Here is a 17,219-nt window from a genome sequence, read left to right as displayed (position 1 = left end):
TTACGGATAATTAAATGTTTTGTAATCTCTATATGACTACTTTCTTACATTAGTTAATTTTTAATAATTGAAAATTTTCTATTGTGTTTCAGTATGTGTATATATGAATTTGCTGGGATTTGAAAATAAATAAATAAATAAATAATCACGAAATGCTTTACTCCAAAGGTCTTTGCCTGATAGAGATTTTTAAAGTACATACGGATTCCAAAATTATTTTGATTAAAATCAATGTATTACATCAGTAAAACTGACATTTAATTAATTGATTGCTTTTTTTGTTTTGTTAACCTTATATATTATAGTTAATAATTAAAAATAAAATAATAGAAAATTATTGCAATGAAAACACATGACCATGGACAGCATTTGACATAAAGAAGTGACACAATAAATAAATAAAATAAAATAGCCACTTGCGGATGATTTGGCCATAATGAAAAATATATTGTTAAGAAATAACCACAATAATCCGATTCTTTATTAGTATTCAATCTTTTATTTTGATATTTTGATATCTAAAAATAAACAGGTTTTATAATCTAAGTTACATATTTAAGGTATTGATATTTTTAATTTTGTGTATATGTATGTATATATATATATATATATATAGCCGCTTTGCTAAGCAATTAAAATTATAAATTAGATGTGGCTTCTTGAAGGCTTGGATTGATATCTTAATTGTAACGTAAAGATGAGAGCAAACCAAATACCCATATTAAAAAAATGTATATTCACATATAAACATATATCATTAATTTTATGCAATGACCGAAGTGAGAGGGGGAAATAAGAAGGTGGGGCTGGAACAGGGATGGGGTAGGCTGGGGTGGAGAACGGGGGTGGGGGACATAGAACTTGTACAAAAATGAATCATGAGTTGAGAACGGGTGTGGCTTTAACAATGTTGGGGTGCAGCTTTAATATATATATATATATATATATATATATACATACATACATACACATAATAAATAATAAATGTAAGTTTGATTGATAAACTAAGTCTTTATCAAATAATATCAAAGAAGCTTTTTATACACACATTAGATCTATAATTGTGTATAAATGCACCATTTGTTTATAAAAGCTTCTTTTATAAGTTTATTACAATAGAAAAGTCATTATGTTGGCATCTTACATCTTAGATTTGACTGTGATTTGTATGAAGCTTTGACTAGGCCTTGTTGTTGAATTATTTACAAAGAGAGAAAATTAGAATATTGATTTGATAGATATATGAATTATGGTTTGTTTTAAATGCTACATAAGTAGAATATTGATCTGATAGATAATTTGAAGATTCGAATTTTTAACTCAGTCATCCTTGTTAATAACAGTACACACAACTTTTTAGTACAATCATAGAAGATAGATGTGTATTTACAATAGTAAAAAGATTGTGAATAGGAGTCATTTTCAATATGTTAAGTTGTTTATATTTCAAATTAATCAATTTGACAAATATATTGTGTTATTTTAAAAGATGATCCACTAATACGGGTAACTGAAACAAGATCTTCAACACTGCAGAAGAATAATCATCAAACAACTTTGTATTTCCTTATTCCTTTCAAACTTGTTGTTACTTTATTTTGTGTGCACTCAGTTAAGCTTCAGTAAATGTGTATAAATAATTTCTCTTTAGTAAGACATTTATGATTGCAACTAAAAAGACAATGCATCGTCCAATAATCAGGTGTAGCAATATAGGGTTAGGTTGGAAGTTTTGAGATGAAGAAATCCACATGATCTTGATCTCCTCTGGTGAAATCAACTGGGTAGCAAAGATCAGATAAAATATATATATATATATATATATAAATAAAGGGGTGTAGCAAAAAAGGTGGTTTGCAGAGGGCTTCAGCTATGCAATAACCTGCCAGTACTGACATCAAATCATGTCCTATCTTTCACCATTCTCCTATAGATTACACATTATGCACAAATAGAGTTCACCAGATTCCTTTTACCCATCAAGCCAATGGCACACTTTAATTCCATCTTAACCCTAAAAAAACTCATACAGTACAATGCCATGTACACACACAAGTCATATCTTGTTATGATTTAGTTTATCATTGTTTGTGTATTTCAATTCCACCCAATTTAACCCAATTCATTCATGAACACGAAAAGAGCAAAAGAATAGGATGATTGCCAAAGGGAAAGGGAGTGTGGGGAGGCGGGGGGGGGGATTGAATGCTTCAGGGAGAAGTGTGGGCCATAAAGTCAGACATTTAAGACATCCTGCTGACTCCAGTCTCTCTGGAAGTTATGCTGCTGCTGGTGCAGCAGCATAGAATCCAACCATCACTTATACACGCCAAAGGAACCATAAATAAGCGGCAGGAGCTCAGAATGGCAACCAATTACTATCAATAAAGGTGGAAAAAGCAAAATGGAGGAGGAAGACCACTCTCAAGGGGCGTTGAGAGTGGTCCCGTTGGCAGCTCCCACAACAAACGACACGCTCTCCCGCTGATTCATGCGTCGACGACCATGGTGGCGATGCCGAAGAGTGATCCCCGGCCATGATTCTGGCCGCTCTCGACACCCAGCCCCACAAGTCGTGCTGCAAAATCTGTCAGGGGGTGAGGGGAGGGAGCAGAGCAGGGCACTGGACTGGGTCCTGTCACTGCATCATCATGTGTACAACGTGGAAATGAATTGGTGCAGCCCAGTCCAGCGACACACCCAGTTGTGCAAAGAGATGTAGCACAGCACTGAAGCGGTGTCACTAAATCAAAGGAGGAGGACGAGGAGGAGGAGGCCAATCGCTCGACGGAAGGGGTTAAAAGCAAAACCTCGTGCAGCACACAGTGTGCATGGCCGGTGAGAGGGAAAGGCTAATTAATCGCCATTTCGTGTCGTGGGTACAACCACATCTGCTGCAGAAGAAGCTGCAGTCAGTCAGAGAGCTATCCCTCTAACCCTACTGCCACGTACATATCTGGAGCTGGCCCTTCATATATTCGTCGCCGCATTCTTCGATGGCAGCCTGGTATGCGCACCAGCAGACAAACATGTTACGAATATGTTCTCCCCTGCGTTCCCTGCAGTGCCCTTGAGCTCCATCCGATCAATATCTTTCCTGTTTCGTCTTATATGTTGGCAAACAGCTGAGATGGTCTTGCCACCTGCCACATCTTCACCAGGCGAGAAAACGTCTCTGTTTGCTGCAGTTTATTGTTTTGCTGACTCTGGTGGGTGGACTTGGGCCGTGCTCTGCGAGTTTTAGCGTTTCCCATGCGGTTACCGAGTATCATCACTCGTTATCGTTCTTTCTATCTTCGTAGGAGTAGCTATCGTTCTCTTGCGCGTCCGCGGCCATTGTGCTTCTGTGGTTCGAGGTGTCTTCGAACTCTGCATGGCATGTACCTGAGGTTTGAGGAGCTTCGTTGGGATTGGTTGTGATTAGCTGTGAGGCTGTCCTGTTTTCTGCAGCTGCTCTGTGTTGGAGCCCTCTCCTCTTACCGGTCTTCTTGGACAGGTTGCCGAGTCGGCTATCTGTCACGCAGAAGTTGAGTGTCTTAGAACACACCCGTGTGCTGTTGCAACATTCTGAAGCAATGTGGCGTTGTGTGCACATGATTCAGGGACAGAAATCCCGGTGCTGACCCAACTTCCAGACATCCCAGTCCCGACATAGCTTCGAGCCAAACATGCAAAGGTGCAGCTTGAGTCACAGGGACATCTTTCATCTGGAATCCACTGTAATATTTTTTTAGAGATTATCTTGAGTAAAGATTCTTCCAGTGACTGTCCTTCCTTTTTGTGGAAGTCCATGGTTGGTACGTGATTGCAGCTATACTCCGAAAATCCCGTCGTTTTGTTAGCACTCACCGATGCTCTCTTTCCGTGTGTTGAGTGTGTTATGCTTCTGAGAGAAAGTGGTGACATTAGCTCGAGATCACCTTCTATAGTCATTGACGAACAGGTATTACACATGCAGGTGAATTAACAGGAATTCAGTTGAAGTCTCGGCTGCGACATAGTTAGCTCATGGCAATGGCATTGACCTCGCGGCTGGTTCTGGTCACTCTGGTGGCGTTCTTGGCATTTCATGGCACCCGAGCCAAACAGTCGTCTGTGAGCAGGGACCGTTACCGATTGTACCAGGATGCGAAGCGGCCCGTGGAGGACCGAATCCAGGATCTACTCTCCCGCATGACACTTCTGGAGAAGATAGGACAGATGACGCAGACAGAGCGCACCGTTACCAATCACACTAATATTAGGGAATTCGGACTCGGTGTGTGTGCTTGCTGGTCACTCTCTGTGCGTCATTGAATTATTTGAATAAGGATATCGAAGTGCGAAGTTGGTGATTGAGCTCGATTATGAACCTGTTATTCTTGGTGCATTGCGCAGGAAGTATCTTGAGTGGAGGAGGAAGCGCTCCGGCCGAGAATGCAAGTGTGTTTCAATGGGACAATATGACCAACTACTTTCAGAGGGCTGCCATGAGCTCACGCTTGCAAATTCCAATTAATTACGGGATTGATGCAGTTCACGGCAATAACAACATCTACGGTGCTACAATCTTCCCTCACAACATTGGCCTCGGTTGCACAAGGTAACAGTTCTGCGCATTCTGTTTCTTCCTAACAACTGACAGTTAGACATTGGTGATTAATGGCTTGTTACGGATTTTCTCAAAATCAACCTCATGGAACGTGCAGGGATTCCGACTTAGTGGAGCGCATTGGGACGGCCACAGCTCTGGAGAGTCGGGCAACGGGAATTTCATACGTCTTTGCTCCTTGCATTGCGGTATAAAAGTTTGTAACTGCGACAGAGTGAATGGGATTCGCTGGATTTACTCGGATATTAGAGCTGAGGAATTCGTGTACTGTCACCTCATCAAAATTGTCATCCGGGAAACATCTTCTGTGACTTGGGTCTGCGTTTTTTGAGATTGGAAGCATGCAATGTGAACCAGTTTGGTGTGCGAACGGAATATTGAAGTGCCCGATAGATTTTTGATCGGAATTGGTGATAATTTTGCCAGGTTTGTCGGGATCCAAGGTGGGGACGGTGCTATGAGAGTTACAGTGAAGACCCGGAGATTGTGAGGAACATGACATCCCTGATCGATGGTTTGCAAGGCAGGGCTCCTCCCGGATGGGATGGCCCCTACGTAGAGAGTAGGTACGCGGCATGTTTGCTGGTACACTCTTTTTGTTGCTAAAGAAATTCGAAGATATAGAAGTTTATGAAACAATTCAAGCGAAATTCTTTCGCTCACAAAGATTAATTTCGGTGCCATGGCTGTGATCATGCAGCGACAGGGTGGCCGCGTGTGCCAAACATTTTGTGGGTGACGGAGGCACAACTGACGGAATCAACGGAAACAACACCGAAGTTAGCTACGATGAGCTAGTGAACATTCACATGAAGGCCTACAAAGATGCTATTGACAAAGGAGTGACAACTATCATGGCGTCTTACAGCAGCTGGAATGGGGTGAAAATGCACGCCAACCATTTCCTGTTGACTAAAGTGCTAAAGGAGCAGCTGGGTTTCAAGGGTTTCATCATCTCGGATTACATGGGTATCGACCAGATCACTGATCCACCGGGAGTTAACTACACGTACTCTGTTTACGCTGGCATTCAAGCCGGCCTGGACATGGTACCACCCACCCATTACCCATATGTGAAGTTTAATGTCAATCTTAGCAATATGGTTCAGCAACTACATTAGTTCGGTGTGTTTGATCAGATCGAAGCTTCTCGAAGACCTGTTAAAACGATTAATGGTGTGTTAGATCCTGAGCTTTACATGACAAACGTTAATTGATGAATTTCAAAATTGACGGTGGCATAGATAATGGTTCCTTTCGCGTACGACCAGTTCATTGGAAACTTGACCCAAATGGTGAAGAGCGGCTTAATTCCCATGTCTCGTATTGATGATGCGGTCACGCGCATCCTGCGCGTCAAATTCCAGTTGGGCCTTTTTGAGCGCCCTTATTCTGATAACAAGCTCAAGTTGAGTGTCGGCCACGATGTAAGTCACGTCAACATAAATTTACAGTCATCTCTTAACTTGATGGCAATTTCTATCGAAACATGCTTAATTATCTGAAATAACTGTTGTCATCTCGTGACGATTGCAGTGGCACAGGCAATTGAGCAGAGAGGCAGTGCGCAAATCTCTTGTTTTATTGAAGAATGGAATCTATCCGGGGTCGCGCCTTCTTCCATTAAACAGACATGCGAAGAAGATCCTTGTGGTTGGCTCTCACGCTAACGACATTGGATTGCAATGTGGAGGATGGACGATTCATTGGCAAGGAGGCTTTGGGGACATAACCCCTGGCACAACAGTCCTGCAGGGAATTCAGCAGGCTGTCTCTCCCACCACCGAAGTGGTGTACTCCGAGAGGGCTAAGAAGAGTCTTATCAAGGACCAAGACTTTGATTACGCCGTCGTCGTGGTTGGAGAACCTCCATATGCCGAAAGCCAAGGGGATAATACCAACCTTACCATCCCTCTTATGGGCACCCACGCCATCCGGAACACCTGCCGCTACGTAAGATGCGTGGTGGTGATCATCTCCGGAAGGCCTTTGGTGATCGAGCCATACCTGCCTATGATGGATGCTCTTGTTGCAGCATGGTTGCCTGGAACGGAGGCGGGCCTCGGCATCGCAGACGTTCTCTTCGGCGCTTACGATTTCACAGGAAAGCTCTCAAGAACGTGGTTCCGAAGCGTAGATCAGCTGCCCATGAATGTGGGCGATAAGTATTACGATCCTCTGTTTCCGTTCGGCTTCGGCTTATCCATGGGAATCGACGGGTACACACTCATCTCGTCTGGTTGAGTTTGTGATCTTGTTCTAAAGAATTGCACCACACATCTTGTGGTCGTATGCTGTGTGATCATTCAGTTTGTTTCAGCTCATCACATTTTTGCAACGCGGAATTGTTCGCTGAATCAATCTATTGAATTGCCGCTTCTATCACAGGACAAGGAATTAACAATGCGCATCCTTTTCTGTCCTCCGAGCTGCCTACTACGAGACATCAAATTGACCCTAGTGAGTAACAGCTGTACATTTTGATTCTGGTTTTGTGTAAACATCATGGTATCTGATTACCGCAATCATTTGTTTTATTTCTATACCAATTGTGAGTTCATTCTAGCTAATCCCTGACATTCTGTGGTTGACTCAGCAAAACCTCATGCGTGATAGGATATGGAGGACATGCGGTACCACCAATTTATTTGTGATGCTTATTCAATAGTTTCAAAAGTAGTGTGGAATTAGCACAAACTTTCCACTTATTATCCCGCTACAAAGAACGGGTGCAGGAAAGTTTATTGGTACTCCAATCGATTGTTTGATAGATTCTTCATAGTAATAAGATGCAGACGAAGCTATCTACTAACCTCCTTTCTCTAGACGCTCTCTGTTTGCAGCGTGAAGTATCTCGTCGTCGGCTACATGGAGATAAGTTAAGAGTTGTTCAATTTGCTTGTTAACAATGTTTTACAGCCAACATGGCTCAAATAGCTGTTCTCTGACGTGAAGACCGTAGAAAATTGAACAGTATGATGTGAAAAAGCCCATTTTAATGCTACTATCTATGGCTATTCTTTGTTCACAGTCCGATTCTACGGATCTTTTCCACATATCTTGCTGGTCATTGGCATGGTGATTATTTCATTTGTGGCACTCAAATATCCACTTGCTGCATTTCACCGATGTTCCTTCGACATTACCGATGTCGAATCACCGATGTTCCTTCGACATTAGTTATTTCTCAAGCCATTACTTGTGAGAACTGAATCAATGCACCATACTTCTTCGTCGTCCTTCGGAAACCCAGAGCATCCGTGCACATAAGTTCTTCGCCCACCACCCACACGGGCAGTAAGGAACACTAGTTCAGCCAGGCCAGTCGACAAACGTCTCATTCGAACCACTACAGCTATGCAAATGTGTTGTTTTGCTTAAGAGATTTCCGCTTCCTAACCGACCGCCTTGTTCACTCCTTCAGACTCACAAAACCACATACTACACTCTCCACGATCACTTAAATTGTAACAAATTAGTGGGTGCTTTTGGTGCCTGTGCGCAAGGCCCAGCTATGTAATCAATCACAGCAAGCATCAATTAACCCCATGAGGGCTTCAGCACGGGGTATGTGTTGATATGAACTCGCATGGTTTAAATTAGGGGAATATTAAATTGATCCACTTAAATTTTAAATTGATCTATGGTCTTACTTCCACCAAATTCCCTCTATTCTACTCTATTTTTTGACATGTACTCAATGTGTAATACATATTGCATAAGATTTCAATAGATAGAATTGTAGATGCCTTATCCATGATTTGTACAAAATGATTAATGGCTGTTTTGGTGGAGGTAAGATTTGTATTTTTAGTAACAATGAGTTGATTTAAGATTTAGGTGGATAGATTTAATACTACCCTCAAATTGTCATCACTAATGGTGTGCATGTGATAACGATATTACAGATGGTGTGCATTGTTGAACATTCATACGCACAATGTAATCAAATTCTTTGTAGTAGTTCAAATCAGTGTTTCAAATCATATGCTAGGTTGAAGAAATTACTTCATTCTGCAATTCCGGTACAACCACAAATATATCTCTTTAGTTATAATCCGTTTATTTAAGTGGATCAAATTTAAAATAAAATCTTTACAGAATGGATTTGGTTAATCAAAACTACGAACTAACAAATGATTATTTTATCTTTGCACCTTTACACTCCACATGCCATAACTCAAAATTTTCTTAAAAACAACTTAATGAAATTGCCACAAAACGTGAGTTTGAAAATCAAATCATGTTACGTTACTCTGAAAACATGATGAGCTTGCAAGGGGATGTGTCTACTGCAACAGAATCTTTTCAATTCGTTCAAATTACACGTTCTAAATGAATCAAAACACTTCCTTCTCTTACTTCAAAAAAATCATTCAAGTTTACCATGGTTTCCCGATTGAATTGGTTACAGCTTTGTGTAGAAGTGCCGGGTGTGCTATCCGAACAAACGTAACAAAGTATTCCAGGCTCGAGGAACACCGGTTTTCATTGAACCCATGTGCTCATTAATGCACGTTGTTCTTCGTTATCCTTAAAAGCGATCACATCAGAAGCTCGTAGCATGACCAGCATCGGATCTCGAAGGCCGTCGTCGCGGTGGTGAGTCAGATAGCTCGTTATGAATCTGTGGAGGCTGCTAAACGGACACATGACTAGAAGCATGTCGCATCACGGTCTGCCAGTAGAACGTTGCCACAGACTGGTGTATCGTTTGGGAAGTTCCTGATTAACCGGCGTGCGAAGGGTCAAGAGGCGCGTCCGTTAGGGATCAGTAACCTCATCAAGAGAAGAAGTTAAGCTCCACCCGGTGCACGACTTGCCCATAATATCGACCATTTCCCGGTCCTGTCAATCCTGCAGAGCTGGTCGGGTTGCAGTAGCGTTAGATTCCAGGACAATCAAGTAACAAAGCTCACCTCGCGTGCGGCATGGCCTGTGAACAAAGGGCGTCAACCAATCCCCCTACCCGATCACGATGGAGTGCTAATCAGCAGCAGCTGCAAAACCTAGAGAGTATCTTCGAGCAGGGAAATGGAAACACTCCCAACAAAGCTAGGATTAAAGACATAACCATAGAACTTAACCAGTTTGGTCACATCTCAGAAACAAATGTGTACAACTGGTTTCAGAACCGTAAAGCACGAGCTAAGCGAAAGCTGCAGCAGCGGGTTGGCAGAACTCGCAGGCTGAGCTGCACCGCAACTGGAAGTACTTGTAAGGTAATCTGAATATGACTGACTTGATCCACACGTCTCTTCATTACAGCAAAATAGCTCTCCACCCTTATCTTACAGCAACCTAACCAACCAATCATCGCTTGATCGACGAGTAGCAATTCAAACCGCATTGTGAATAGATTATGAGTTGCATTATGAGTGGCATTCCTCATAGTAACACTGCCGATCGCTTTCATTTGCTTAGCCCAATGTCGTAACATGCAATACACATCCACACAGTTTTCAACATGTCTAGATGACTCTCTTATCTCGGTACTCAAGGCACCCATCAGCTGAATGTCCAGAATACGTCCACCACCGCAACTGTTCCAACTTCCACAAATCCACATCACAAGCTGCCAACTAGACCGCATTCACAGAGGAAACATGTCCTCCGGGCGTAATTGAAGTATGCAAAACCGATTACACAAGAAACGGAAGGTGTGGATCGCATTTTCATGGGGTTTTTGTGTGTGTGTGTCGATGCGGAGTGGCGGGTGAACCAGATGAGGAGCGGGGAAGCGGAGATCAGTGGGGATGTGCAGCCGTATCTGCCGGACGCCAAAAGGTTGAAGGCGGTCGGGCCTCAGAGCCAGTCGGCGACCGGGTCAGCAGCCACGCCTGCGTCGGCGCTGGACGCAGGGAGCTCCATCGCTGCGGCGGAGATTGACACTGAGCTGCGGTCGCGGCCGGCATTGATGCCGCTGACGTCGATTACGCCGCTGACGATGCCGCTGACGGTGACGCGCGTCGAAGCGATAGAAGAGACGCTAGGCGGCGGGGCAGAGCATTGGCATGATCAAGGTCTGCCCGTCCTCCTGCCCCCTTCTTTACATGGAGAGACCTCGTTTATTGATTATTACCGCTTCAGAAAATAAAATAAAAATTATTATTATTATTATTAAATAATTAATAATAATTAAAAAATTAATTAAATAATTATTGATATTTAGAAATATTTAATTCTAAAAAATTCAGTTAATAACATGTTATAGAGTTTTTACTTATCATTATTATTAAATTTATGTTTTATTCTATTATTAAAAAAATGAAAAAACATTTGATGGCTTCAAACATGTCAAAGACTTTACAATAATAATAATAATAAAACATAAGGTGATATGTGGAAGTTGGATTTCTTTATTTTTAGAATGAATTAATATTGATTGATTCATTTATTTAATTTGATTTGATTTGTTTTGGTGGATGGGATTTTGAAATTTAGAGGTTGAAGATTATAGTATTTGGCAAGGATTTCTGAACAACCAATATGTATTATTATAAAAGAAAGATTCAGCCCAGCCTACTCATTTCTAAACTTTTTTGCAAAGACAATGTAACATTAATTCATCAATCATTTCATTAATTACATCAAGCACATCCAAGGCAATCCGCACGTACACATAATGTAATGCTCAAACTTAATACTAAATTATGATTTTTGGATTTCATATTTGATACCTTTTATTTGTGTTTGTGTGAATGTATGTGAATATATATATATGTATATATATATATATATATATATCTCATGTCTTTATATAGTAAGTATGACTTGAATGCTAATGCAGGAATAGTTCATGAAAGTAGTCTATTAAAGACATACTGGAAGCAAAAGAAATTATTTGATAAGAACTTTTATGGGACAAAAAATATTTTTTTAAAAGATTAGAAAATTTGGTGATGATATTTTTAAGAATCAAATTTTATGTCTATCTATAATCACTTGAAAATTGTTTATAGTTCTATTGAAATGTAAGTAGTTAATATAGCACAATACAATCAGCATTCAAATTTATTTAACCTTGCACTTTCACAAGATTTTCAGTTACATATGCATTTATTTAATTGAATTTAAATATTAAAGCTAGTTTAGTCATAGCAAACCTGATTTGCTGTACGTTTTCTTGCGCTTAATGCATAAATAATAATTATATATATATATATATATATAGCTCGTACTTTTGCTTGACATAATAACAAAAACCAACAAATAATCATGACATAAATATATTTAAATTTCTTAATTTTTTCTTACTCTATGATTAATTTGACACAATTTGTCCAATTTTTAAAATATCAGCTAGTAAAATGATGTTCATAAATTATTTTCTTACATATGTTTTGATCATGAGTAATCATCAAAAGAGCAACAGTTTAAATACGATTGACTAATGATATCCTTAAAAAACATAATTTATTTTAAAAAATTATTTTAAAAATAATTCACCATATATTTGTATTAAAAAAATTAGGTTCAAACTCAATATTTCTACAAAACTTATGTCACTTATTTTTTTAAAATTTCTAAATAAAAGATAAATAGATGTTATTAAAGTCCAATATTTTTGTCATGATTATTTGTTGGTTTTTACTTTCTTTTACCTCCATATATATTCTCTAATTAAGAGCTATGTGGCAATATGCTATAAGACCTTCAACACATATTGACTTTGTTAGACACATGTCTTAACTTGCAAATTATCTATATGTAGGCCACATAATTAACTTGTTATATAAGTTATTAATATGAGTGATACGTGGCTAACTTATTGACCAAGTTTCTAGCCTATCAATTAACTATAAACTTGTGTAAAGTCAAAGCAATGTCTATGAAGCTTCTAAAAAGCTTTTTTAAAAGATATTATGAAATTAATTTATTTTTATCTACTTCTACCTAATCATATTGATAATTATTAGAATAAATATATATATATATATATATATCCATGATATTATCTTTTCTTTTAGAGACAAGTTCTACAAGGAGCAATTATTCTCTTTCATGGATCTTACTTTTCTTCATCTTGATTTTGATGGATGTCATTAATGAAAAACTTCAATTTTCTTTGTTGCATTTGCAAGATTTTTTATTAGGTACCATGTGCATTTATTAATATCATATCTATGTCAATGAATAAGATATTTTAATTTATTTTGGCATTACTTTGAATCTAAAATTTCTTCTATTTAGAAAAATGTACTAAATTATTGTATGTAAATTTTGCCAATAGCAAAAGAATTGTTCAATCATCTTAATGATCGTTGATAGTACACCTAAAATATTGTTCTAGAACTTGATTCATCCATTTTGTTTGCTTATCAATTTGTAGATTCAAAGCCAAAAAAAATCTTTATATCTACTTTTAAAATCTTGAAAAGGATTTTTCAAAAGCTTAATACAAATTGATTCTTCCTATTTGATATTATATCCTTGGGCAATCCATGATAGCAATAAATATTGTTAAGAAAAAGCTTAGTCATTTTTTTACTTATGATAGATTTTGTATATAGTATAAAATGTACCATCTTGATAAAATGGTTTATTATTATAAATATAAAATCATACAATTATAAGACTCAAAGATCTATGATAAAATCCATAGAAATAAAAGACTATGTTTGTTTGAAAATAGGTAATGGTTGAAGACTTCTTCAACCATTAGACAAAAATTGTCATCAAAAACTTCAACCATTAGAATTCTTGTCATCAAAAACAAGGAGTTTTTGATCTTAAAAAAATATCACTTGATTATACAAAGTCTTTCACAACTTTCTACATTTGAGGTCACCAAAAATCTTTCAATAATAGCTCCAAATTATATCCAAAATATTTAGTTGCTAGAAAGTCATGACAAACTTGAAGAACACATAATTGATCTTTGCTTTCTAGAATATATAATTGTTTGTCAAAATAGAATAGATTATTTTTAAACTTAAACTTGGAAGTTATATGAGACTTAAAAGAATTATTCTTGATATTATGAATAAGAAGATCAAAGGACATATTTGATTGAATTTGCTTGACAAAGGTTAAATCAATAGTTATTGTTGATTTTATTACTCAAAGATGAAAATACTATAGCTTTAAAAAAAATCCTTATTGATAAAAAGTTATGTTTCTTTCTTTTGGTAAAAGATACAAACATCTAAAAAGTTGTCTAACAAACCTTATTATTTTTGAATTGATAAGTAATCCTAAAATTAAATCTTAATAAAGACATGCTCCAACAAGCTTAGCAATGATTCAAAACACACGTCAACTTGAAATACTTAAGATTTTTATGATTTATATATATAGCAATTGGATTTAAGGCGCCTTTTAGATAATAATGCCATTTTTGAAATGAATCCTCAATTATATAAAGCTCTTTGTCATGAATCTCATAATTAATCTTAACTATTAAAAATTTCTTAGAATGAAAAACTATTAGATAGAGCTTATCATCTGCTCTCATTTGTAACAAAATGGCACCTATAGCAAAGTTTGATACATTTATTACTATAAATAATGCCTTAAAAAAATCAACTCAATACAAAGTTGGTACAAAAACAAATGCTTTCTTTAAGGCTTCAAAAGATGCCTTAATTTCTTTGTTCTATTAAAATTTATCTTTACATGTCAAACATATAAGAAGAACTAAAATTTAAAAAAATTTCTTTATGAAAATCCTATAATAATTGACAAATTAAAAAAATCATTGCACATCTCTTATTGTTATTGAAATCTTCTTATCTTTGATAGTCTGGACTTTCTTCAAATCTATTATTTGACCTTTGTTAGAAATGATGTATCCTAAGAAATCAACTTGAGTAGTATAGAATATACACTTTTTTTTGGTATATAATCATGTATCTCTAAATTTTTGTAATATTCAAAAAACATGAAGTTCATATTCTCTTATATTCTTAGAAAAAATTAGAATATTATTTAAATAACAAACAATAAAATTATTTAAAAAATTACAAAAAATATCAATTTTAAGATATTAAAAAGAGGATTATGTATTTGTGAATCCAAAAAGCATGACATAATATTCAAAATGTCCATACCTAGTTTAAAAAGTAGTCTTCTATTTATCTCTTTTTTTGATGTAGACTAGATTGTATGCTCGTCATAGATCTATTTTTGTATGGATTTTTGTTTGATTGAATTGATTAAGAAGTTTTAAAATCAAAAGTAAAAAAATACCTATTCTTCATGGTGATCTTGTTAAATCTATGCACATCCATAGATGTCCATTTTTTTCTTCACAAATAAGATAAGAGTTCTTGTTGAAAATTTTAAATAATATATGAAGTTAGCTAAGTTTTCATCAATGTATTTCTTTAGTATAGCCAGATCATTTTGCAATAAGCTATAAATTGGTCTAAATGGTCATTGAATTCATTCTTGCAAATCAATTGATTAATCATAAGGTTGATGCTTTGAAAGAATATCTATATTTTTTTTATAAAAAACATCCTAAAAATCTTGATACTGGCTAAGAATATTACTTGTTATCTTTCTATTATTAAAAATAAATATGATATATATAGCAAAAAATAATTCTTCTTTTGCTACATGCATGAAAGCTCTTGCACCTATAAATAAAGGTTTGGATATATTAGAATTATGTATTTCTACTTGACTAACAAGACTTTGGATTAAACTATCAAAATAGTTAAGGTTATGAAAAATCCAATCTATTTAAGGATTATATTTTTTTAACCACAATAATCCTAAAATAATTGGATTGAAGGAAGATCTTATTATATTAAATATTACTATGCTATTATGACCTTTAATTACTACATCTAAAGGAATAGTGTCATGAGTAATATCTCTCAAAGTTAACAAATGTCCATCTATGACTTTTACATATACAAGTTTAGTTTTCTTCACTAAAAATATTTCTTATTTTTTAACAGAGCCTTTGTCTATATAACAAGTTAAGGCTCTTAAATATAATAATGCAAAGTCTTTGTGATTTTTAGGTCTTAAATATCTATTTATTGTAAAAAAAGTTGAGAGATTTGAAGAGAGAATAAGACCTTTATTAGGTATTGCATATGATTCCAATTGCATGGTCTTTATTATAATTGAAGAAACTTGTTTTCTAATACATTGTCTTCTTTGGCAATCATACTCTTCATTTTGTGATTGCATTACTTCTATGAATAAAGTTGAATAATAAGTTTAGATTATTCACAACATAAGCACAAACCTTCTTGACAATGTTGAGTTTTTTTTTGCTATGTGAGGAATTTAAAATGTATTGTATCAATTTGTATTGGTTTTAATCTTGATGAATAAGTTTTTGAAAGTTTAAAAGATATTTGTTATTACTTGATTTATTCCTCTTTAGTCAAGTCTTTGTTCTTAGTGCCTTTCAAATAATCAATTATTGCATGTAATGGCTTCAGTACTAAATTATTCCAAAGATTTTGCTTTCAATATTGTCATTTGAGTCTACAATACAAGCAAGGTTTTAGAATTTAGTAGTATATATGGTGGCTAATTGTCATTCTTATCATAAAGATAAGAGCTTGATCTTTGTTATTCTTACTCAATTATTTTCTCCAAATATGAATATAAATACTTTTAAGAATGAATTCAAATCATAAAAGAATTATGAATCTTTTTCTATCAAAGGTGAAAATTAAGAGAAAGCACTTTCAAATAGAAGTGCACCTATGAACTCAACTTGAATAAATCTATTAGGGTATTGGAAGGAATGCAACCTTAGAGAGAACTTAACATGTTGCAACATGTCAAAATTTTGTCCTTATTCCATCAAACTTCTTAGGCAGACTAATCCTTATCCTTATTGTACTTATACAAACAAAACTTCATAGATTTAGTTATGAAATCAATCTATTTGCTTCCTTTAATTATACAACTTCTTGACATAGACTATGAACTTCTTCCATAGGCATAGAATTGGTATTTCCATGGTTGAGACTAGTAATACATAAAATTTCTATCTTAAGAGTATTGAAAAATTTATAAAGATCTATAATAGTTACAAATCTATTTTCACTTTTGTCAAGTGTAGCATCTATGATTTTTTCTTCTATTTCAAATAATTTAATAAATTCACAATTCAAATTAAAAAAAGATAATCCACAATCTTTTAATATCAATAAAAATTTCTAGAAAGAAAAATAATTTGTTTTCTTTAAAGAAAAAATGATTATTAAAAAAATAAATAATTTATTTAAAGGTGGATAATTTGCAAGCTTCAAAAGATAATAATAAAAGTGAAATAATCTATTTATTTTTAAAATAAGACAAAAACAATGAATTAGCACTCTTATCAAACTATCAAGGATATAAATCTTAAAGAACTAAAAAATCAAGATATTCTTGTGGCACTCGAAAAGACTAGATAATCATTCAAATTATATAATGTTAAATTAGAATGGCTATTGCCAAAGACAAGAAGACTAGAAAGTCTTGAAACAAGACTAAGGAATAAAAAGGCATTGATAAGAGTGAAGAAGGCTTCATTCTTGCCTCTATATATATTTTCTAACTAGGAGCTACATGAGAATATACTATAGGTCCTCTAATATAAGTTGACTTTGCTAGATATATGTCTTAACTTCCAACACAAATTATCTATATGTAGGCCACATAGTTAGTT

The 17,219-nt window shown here is 35.7% G+C and overlaps 2 protein-coding genes and 1 long non-coding RNA gene across 16 annotated transcripts; 2 read left to right on the top strand and 1 right to left on the bottom strand.

Annotated features, from left to right (window-relative positions):
- The first annotated feature begins 2,769 nt into the window (after nt 1-2,769).
- Nucleotides 2,770-7,619, top strand: LOC112278141 (uncharacterized). Of its 13 annotated transcripts, none has more exons than XM_073531733.2 (11): nt 2,770-3,007; nt 3,603-3,676; nt 3,959-4,258; nt 4,378-4,582; nt 4,689-4,779; nt 5,018-5,157; nt 5,292-5,640; nt 5,836-6,018; nt 6,128-6,810; nt 6,980-7,051; nt 7,188-7,619. In XM_073531733.2, exons 3-10 carry the CDS (start codon nt 4,009-4,011, stop codon nt 6,990-6,992), a joined length of 1,914 nt encoding a protein of 637 aa, XP_073387834.1. In that variant the 5' UTR covers nt 2,770-3,007; nt 3,603-3,676; nt 3,959-4,008; the 3' UTR covers nt 6,993-7,051; nt 7,188-7,619. The 13 variants fall into 13 exon arrangements, with proteins under 13 accessions (XP_073387834.1, XP_073387830.1, XP_073387832.1 ...); XM_073531729.2 differs by lacking the exon at nt 2,770-3,007 and adding an exon at nt 3,014-3,161; XM_073531731.2 differs by lacking the exon at nt 2,770-3,007 and adding an exon at nt 3,014-3,161 and having other exon boundaries at nt 3,603-3,797.
- LOC141045003 (uncharacterized) lies at nt 7,228-9,396 on the bottom strand. Its single transcript, XR_012216863.2, has 2 exons — nt 8,978-9,396; nt 7,228-8,605 (listed from the first exon to the last, which is right to left on the bottom strand). It is a non-coding gene; the product is annotated as an uncharacterized LOC141045003 (long non-coding RNA).
- Nucleotides 9,394-11,699, top strand: LOC112278142 (uncharacterized). Of its 2 annotated transcripts, none has more exons than XM_073531736.2 (4): nt 9,394-9,813; nt 10,317-10,614; nt 11,036-11,218; nt 11,382-11,699. In XM_073531736.2, exons 1-3 carry the CDS (start codon nt 9,523-9,525, stop codon nt 11,092-11,094), a joined length of 648 nt encoding a protein of 215 aa, XP_073387837.1. In that variant the 5' UTR covers nt 9,394-9,522; the 3' UTR covers nt 11,095-11,218; nt 11,382-11,699. The 2 variants fall into 2 exon arrangements, with proteins under 2 accessions (XP_073387837.1, XP_073387836.1); XM_073531735.2 differs by having other exon boundaries at nt 10,302-10,614.
- Nucleotides 11,700-17,219: the final 5,520 nt, after the last annotated feature.

Source organism: Physcomitrium patens, chromosome 26, assembly GCF_059467195.1.
Source record: "Physcomitrium patens ecotype Gransden chromosome 26, ASM5946719v1, whole genome shotgun sequence".
Lineage (NCBI taxonomy): Eukaryota > Viridiplantae > Streptophyta > Bryopsida > Funariales > Funariaceae > Physcomitrium > Physcomitrium patens.
The sequence above is the reverse complement of the archived record's forward strand: the minus strand, read 5'-3'. Positions and strand labels throughout refer to the sequence as shown.